At 35.1% G+C, this 7,872-nt stretch overlaps 1 protein-coding gene across 1 annotated transcript in view; it reads right to left on the bottom strand.

Annotated features, from left to right (window-relative positions):
* Nucleotides 1-6,555, bottom strand: part of mRpL15 (mitochondrial ribosomal protein L15) — an 86,847-nt gene extending 80,292 nt beyond the window's left edge. Inside the window, 2 exon segments of the mRNA XM_090381110.1 lie at nt 3,267-3,434; nt 6,464-6,555. Of these exon segments, the coding sequence (XP_090237236.1) occupies nt 3,267-3,434; nt 6,464-6,555 (260 nt within the window).
* Nucleotides 6,556-7,872: the final 1,317 nt, after the last annotated feature.

Below are 7,872 nucleotides of genomic sequence, written 5' to 3' on the forward strand. Positions count from 1 at the left end.
TGCGTCTTTAACCAGTGCCTCCATTAATTTTCCTGGAACAGAAGTCAAGCTCTATAATTATAGACCACAGGTCTATAATTACTTGGCCTTACTAAATCATCTAAATCAGCAAGGGTGTATGCACAATTAGGTGACAGATACAACGAAACTAATGTTATTGTGATACCAAAGGTGACACGGACTGCAAATGCCTCTAAAGATATTTGCAGAGGTATAAGTCTAGAGGGATCTAGAGTTCACTTGAGTGCTGCTCCTATATGAGCTAAATTGAGGAGTTTCTTTTCTATGCATACTGTAATGTTTAATTGTCATAGATATTGTATTTGTGAGATTTATTTCTTGCATACTGCAATAGGCTTATATTCAGATAGGAGATCGTAGGTGACAGATACAACGAAACTAATGTTATTGTGATACCAAAGGTGACACGGACTGCAACTGCCTCTAAAGATATTTGCAGGGGTATAAGTCTAGAGGGAACTAGAGTTCACTTGAGTGCTGCTCCTATATGAGCTAAATTGAGGAGTTTCTTTTCTATGCATACTGTAATGTTTAATTGTCATAGATATTGTATTTGTGAGATTTATTTCTTGCATACTGCAATAGGCTTATATTCAGATAGGAGATCGTACAAGTCATCTAATTTAGCATGGAACCCACGACAATTCCACTGAATAACTGTGCCCATTGTCTGGTTTTAACTGGTGTCGATTAACTTCCATGTGGTAGTTTGCTAACCCTGTCTATTTTTTCTTTTTCCTGCTTTGAGAAAACTGGTCTGCCTGTGTCAATGTCATCTTCTAGATTAATTTCAAGAACTGTCATCTTCGTCCACTTTTTCATCGAAGCCCGTGGTATCAGATCTGAATTTGTATGTATCAGTTCTTTCAGAGCTCTTGGTTTGTACTTTTGGTTGCTCATTGGGATTCTTATCTGAAGGTATTGTTACCGATGTATTTACTTCTTGAGTTGCATAATGGGAGGGAAATTGTTCATTTGATTAAGAAATTACTGATTTCACCCAGCTAAATATCAAGATATATGGAGGGACTGAGCAGTCAGTCTGAGTTGATACTGAGCATGGCTGTTGAGTGACTTACGCATACATAGATGATTTAGTAGGAATTGCAAAGTGTTTCTTTGCTTCTTGATATGACACTTTTTTTTCTCTATCTTATATTTCTGAATGTTCTTCTCTCGTTTCCATTGGATGCAGTCCTTAGAGAAGGCAGAATGTTTACCATGGCAATTAGGATAGTTTTGGGATTTCATTGTTACAGTTCGCATCCGTGTGTTCTTTTGATCCACAAGAAACACAAGTGACTACACCTCTGCACACAGTTTACATATGATACCAAATTTTTGGCACTTAAAGCACTGGACTGGATTGAGAATGTATGGTTGAACATGGCATCTAAGGTATACAGCTTTTATAGATGTGGGGAGATTTGGTGATTTAAATGTCAGTATGACTGTCTGAATAGGTGCAGGCTCTCCATCTTTTTTGATAATTCTTTTTGCATGGATTCAATTTTGGTTGCTTAATTCATGGACAAGTTCATCCTCTGATACATTTAGGAGATCCCATTCTGATATTATCCCTTTAGAGAAGTTCAAGGTGGCATATGGGGTAACTATTGTGGGAATTCCACCAAAGGTAGATATTTTCAAGTCTTTCAGCATGACTGTGTTCATTCAACTCCACTAATAAATCTCCAGATCTTAGTCGTCTAACCATTTTTGGAGAGCCAGCCACATTTTTGAGACATTTCTGAATCAAAAATGGGAAGAGCTTACTTAATATGGAGGAACGTAATATTCAAAAGAGAAGAGCAGAAAAATCTGTCCCTTCTTTTTCTTGTCTCTTGGCATGGCACGTATTCAGATTATCATGTCTATCTGTATCTGGATCAAGAGATCCATAGTTTGATTGTTTTGTGTTGTCCACCTTTACTCCTTTTGGCCCTGGGAGAGTGGATTTCTCCTCCTGTGTATTATGTAACATTCCAGCCTGATTTTAATTTTTATTTTTTTATATTTAGATATGTGTAAAAGCCCTTTTTTTTTTTGTTCTCTTAGCCAGCAAATCTATTACAGATCAATTTATAACTGGTACATACTTCAGATTTTTATATCTCTATAACTATCATATGTTTTTGGTTTGGTTTTTTTTTTGCACCATTAATGTAGCTAGTTTCTGCTCTCTTTTATTAAACTAAATACTTTTGACCTATAAAGTTGATCAATTAAAAGGTTAGTTGGTTATTAATATCATATGTGTACACTGAATGATCAGCACACAGATGATTTTAATCATCTGTGTGGTTTTATTAGGTGCCGATGCACATAATGGAATTTATTAGGTGCATGCATCGGCAACTACGGCCATAGTGCACCAGTTGAGCACACAGAAGGGTGTTAACAGTTTCAGATGGGTGGGGGACAATATTTGGATGCCATGCTGGGAAAATGTCTATACATCCCATTTTTCAATAATTAAACACCCTGACTATGGTCTCCCCAGTCCATACGAGGACTTAAGTGTCTCAGATTGTCATAGTTTCATTTCCTGCAATAACAATAGAAATCAATTGTTATCAATCACTATAGCCTCATATTACCTGCTCACTATGGTTTTGGTAACCATCTAACCCTATATGGATCACAGCTGAGGCTCAGACAGAATATTCTTGTCCCTAATACTTTCCTAACACACCGATGTAAATAATAATCATGTAGTTCATTTAAAAAGTTCATCTCCATGATGCGTCTCTTTATCAACTGCTTTGATCAATAATAGATTGATATATCTTATGCACTTGCTCACCTCTAGCTAAATTATGAAATAAAATAATACTTATTAAATTATCCTCTTACATAAAGGCTACAGGCATTTATAGTAACAACTGATGTCATATTTTTAAATGAATTATAAACTGAGTTATTCTGTGTTTTTTCTTTAACTCTATATATGGCACCTGCAGCTGGGTTCTGATGAACATGCACTGCACTTGAATAACTCAGGAAGCTTAAGGCATATGCACAACACTGCATAAAAATGATACTGCAAATGCAATGTATTTGTACAATGCCAGTGAGATTATGATAAAACAGGCAAAGAGAAATGATATAAGCTTAGTTTTAGCATTTTCTTTGGCGAAAAATAAGTCAATAGTATGTAGGCTGTGCAATTTACAAACATATTTATAATTATATAATAATACTTAAGTTTAATCTAATCTTAATTTATTAACATTTATACTTACTGATGGCCTTTGTAATAGAATTCTGATGGAATCCTCTTTATCAATGGAGTTTGTCCACCTTCATAACCAAGTTTAGCATAAGACATTCTTTGCCTTGATCCTTTATTGCCATGACCATGAGTGTTTCCACCATGATCGCCTCGATAGACACGCTAAGGAGTAGCATAATTTAAAGAAGTAAAATAAAAGGCACAATAATTTAAGCAATTAATATATCACATCACTAGCAGTATTACATAAGACAACTGCATTTAACGTGACTGCCCCAAGTAGTAAACACTGTTTACTAATTTAATTCCATTCAGCCTTTGGACAAAAACACTATACGATTATCTGACATAAAAAAAAAAAAAAAGCTGGATATTTTCAGTTAGTATTGGTGACTACATTCATTCAATGATTCCTCTTTGCACTCCTAATTCAAGATTTGGGGAACATGCAAATTAGCAAATTGCAAAAATAAATTTAAACGCATATGGGAACTTATCTTATGAATGGGACCTTTCTGTTAAGTGATTCAGGCTTTATCTAAGGATACATACCAAGGTTAAACAAGCTAAAATTTTTCCCCTTCCAAAAATATAAAATAATAATACAACACAATTATTGTTAGCTCAAATAATATTACATTTAGAAAAACTTGATGAGGATAACACATCCTTATGTAATAATAATAATAATAATAATAATACAGGGTGATTCAAAATTTATGCAAGCAAAATGAAAGAATTAATTTCTCACATTTCGGTAAGCATATGCAATTCTTAAAACCACTTCAATGGTTTTGTAAGAATTACATTATGGTTAAGGAATACTGTATACCTACTACATCCAGGAGATATACTGTATACCTCCACACTCAATCAGAGGTAATACAGTATACCGTCACATACAAAATAGTAGCTGCAAGGTATGAATGAGTTCTGCAAACCCATTCATACCAGTTTGTTTGTAAAAGCTATCATGATATATTTCCAGTCTGAATGTGTATTCATCATAGAACAATACTTTCATTCACAGCTGTAAGTGAATGTCGAAGACATATTTCAAGAAAAGTGAGATTCATCTTTACCAAGTAAATCAACACTTTTATGAATGGTAGCCTGCTTTAGATGAAATGGTGCAACAAAGAGAGAACTTGACCCCCTTCACAAAGTGAAAAATAACCTGAAAATATTAATGAATGTTTATTGTCATCATCCAAAAAAAAAAAAATCACTGATAATTCTGAATAAAACATATGTTTGCATTGAAAACAGCTGTCTTATGCTTTTCTTTTTCTTTTATGAAAACCCCAGGCATGAAAGATATTAGAACCTATATAACCTATATAGTACTTAGTACTGTGCGTGGGTAGAAAGTTGAGAAGATACTTGTTGATATTAGAATTGAATTCCTGTAGATCATAATTTTCAAGAAATACATACGAAGGGAGGTTGTTCCAGAAAAAAGAATTGAAGGAATAAATGAGGAAGTGTAAAAGTTGGTTCTGTGAGTTTTGCGTTAGACAGAAAAAGGATGCTGAATGGTTGCAGCACATGTTCAGACAAGGTTTGGAAGAGAGAGCAAGAATTATAGAAGCGAATTCAGAAGAACAGTATCCATGGAAGTATCTATAGAAAAGGCATTCAGATAGAGAGACTTTGTTAGAGATATGTCACTAATTAACCTAACCGCCATCTTTTGAATGGAATCTAGAAGCTTGAGAGCAGTTTTGTAGGCAACATCCCGAGATGTGGAAACAACGTTCCATGGCAGGATGGATTTGCGATTTATACAGAGTGAGATTTAGAAGAAATTTGCTTCCTCTGCTTCTAAAAAAAAATTTTCAGAAGCAAAGGAGGTGATATATGTAATGTGCTTATGTCAAGAGATTAGAAGTTGGGTAATCCTTAACAGAAATATGTGATCTTGTCTAGAAATCTGAGTGTCATCAAAGGCAAGCATAGGAACAGAAGAATCCTTTTTGCAAGATATAAGACAGGACTGAGTTTTAGAAGGACTGAAATCAACTAAGTTATCTTTGCCCCACTGTGAATTACTAATTCCCTAAATGCTGATTGGAGATCAGCATTTAGGGAATTGGTAGTGGATATTCGAGATGTTGAAGCTGTTTGTGCAAGGTGCGATTTCTCAATAATAATAATTGAGAAATTAGACTTCTCATTATACCGGTACAGTTTTGTGAACTAGTGTGAACCAGAATAAATAATAATAAATAAATTTTCTATTTATACTCTGGGACGACCACACGGTCAGAGGAGTTCACAAGGCAAAGAGAATAAAAGAAACAGCACCGTATTCAGCAGTCACGGGCTTGAGCCTGGGTCACTCAAAGCACATGTACTTATGCACCCGTGTGCCTGACCACTTGGCTACGGCGGCCGATTGCAAATTGCTCTCATCAGCAAAACTATATATATATATATATATATATGAGGAAAAGAGTAGAAGAAAGAACTGAACCTTGAGGAACGCTTGTATTAGTGGAGAAGTTATAAGATGGAGAGCCATCTACCATCACTTGCAGTACGCATTCAGAGAGAAAACTGGATACCCAATTACAAAAAAACAGGTTGGCAAACCATAAGCTGGAAGCTTATTTTGGCTAACTTTATGCCAAACACGATTAAAACCTTTGAAATTTCAAGCGCAACTGCACTCCTTACTTTGGATGCAGTAAAAATTTAAGCACATTTAATAGAACAAATTCTTTTGAAAAATCAAAATTGAAGTATGACAGGTTGTGAAGGAAACTTGAAAATTGCGTAATTGTTTTGCTATATATTCTTAAATGTGACGTGAACAAATTTTTGCATAAATATTAGTATTATTTTTATTTATTTATTTTTATTATTATTATTTTATTTATTTATTTTTTTTTTTTTTTTGGAAACAAGTCTATGTTCAAGAAAATTCTTTTCGAGACGTCAGGGTTACGGGCCAATAAACAGCACAATACTGTAAAAACTATGACACTCAGTTATTAAAAAATAATAATTATTTAAATAAGTTTTGAAAACAAAAATTGTTTATACTGGGGCATCACACCATGCTTTACTACATCAACACTAAAAGTAAAACGTAAATAGTTGAGAAAACATTCGCACAAATGTCTCTTTCACGACAACCATTGCAATATTTATTTATAAATATACAGTCGGTTAAATTATAGTACAAACTTTTTTTTTTTTAATGTTCCACCAGGATTGGCTCGTAAATTCACTAATGAAACCCGAGGTAAAAAACGAATTATTTCAAGTGCCTTGTCTATTGATGAGGACGACATTTTCTTACACAGCAACCCTCTACTGGAGAAAAGTAGAACTGTAAATGAGAAATATAAATTATAATACAGTGTGATATAAAAAAAAATAATAAAATAACCAGGCGCTTACATGGTAAAATATTTACTAATGGCTGCTTATTTCTTGTTAAGATTTTGATACTCAAGAGATATACGGTGAGATCAACCAATGATGTCTAAATTAGACTACTCATTATACCGGTTAGCACCTTCCTCTTCAAATCCAAGGGCAAAATGGCTTCATAACTAGCAATCGGAACATAAACAATTCTAAATTTCCTGAATATAATTGAATCATATAAATGAAATCAATTTATTTAATCAATAATTACAAATGAAATTATAGTTATATTATGTGATTAATTATAATGTTAATTACACTGTAAAAATAAAATTAAAAAGTATATTATAAAAATAATATACAATAATTATTATTATGTGGCGTTATCAGAATTATTCTGTCCTTATGTGTTTTGCAGTCAGATCGATTTAAGTTGCTTAGTTAATACACTGAAAGGACATAATTCATGGGATACCTGATTTCTGGGTACCACGACGCTGTACCCCTCTCTCTAGTGGACGAACCCATCGCTTGGCAGCTATATAGGTACACTCCATTCACGTAGACGGTAATTCGATGTCATTATGGATAAACGCCGTGAGTTAACTGACTTTAAAAGAGGAATGATAGTGGGTGCCCAACGCATGGGTCATTCTATCTGGATGTGGTACAGAAATTGCACTAATCCCGTTCTCAGGAATACACCATTTGTGACACAAATCACCGCCGACTTCAATGAGGGAGTTGCCAGAAACGTTTCCACCAAGACCATCAGACGTTCATTAGCTGCAATAAGTTATGGGAGCTGCTGACCTACCAGAGTCCCACTGCTAATACCACGACACAGAAATCTACGCCTCAACTGGTGAAAGAACATTGGCACTTGACCTTGGATGATTTGAGACAGGTCTCCTGGTCTGACGAGTCCCGTTTCCATTTATTTCCTGCGGGCGAGAGGGTCCGTATCTGGAAGAAACGGCACAAAGCTATGCACCCGTCATGTCAACAAGGAACTGTTCAGGCAAGTGGACGGTCGGTAATGGTCTGCAAGGATGAACACGTTGGGACTTCTAGTACGTCTAGACGCATCTCTGAATGGTCCAGGTTACTATGTCCATCCTTGCAGACCATCTGCATCCCTTAACAGTCATCGTGCACCCACAGGACAGTGCCTCCCACAGTTCCAGCAGGACAATTTGCCTTCCACAGCTAGAACGTGGTTCGAAGAGCTTTCCGCA

Source organism: Mastigoproctus giganteus, chromosome 9 (genome assembly GCF_048544385.1).
Source record: "Mastigoproctus giganteus isolate SK-2022 chromosome 9, ASM4854438v1, whole genome shotgun sequence".
Taxonomy (NCBI): domain Eukaryota; kingdom Metazoa; phylum Arthropoda; class Arachnida; order Uropygi; family Thelyphonidae; genus Mastigoproctus; species Mastigoproctus giganteus.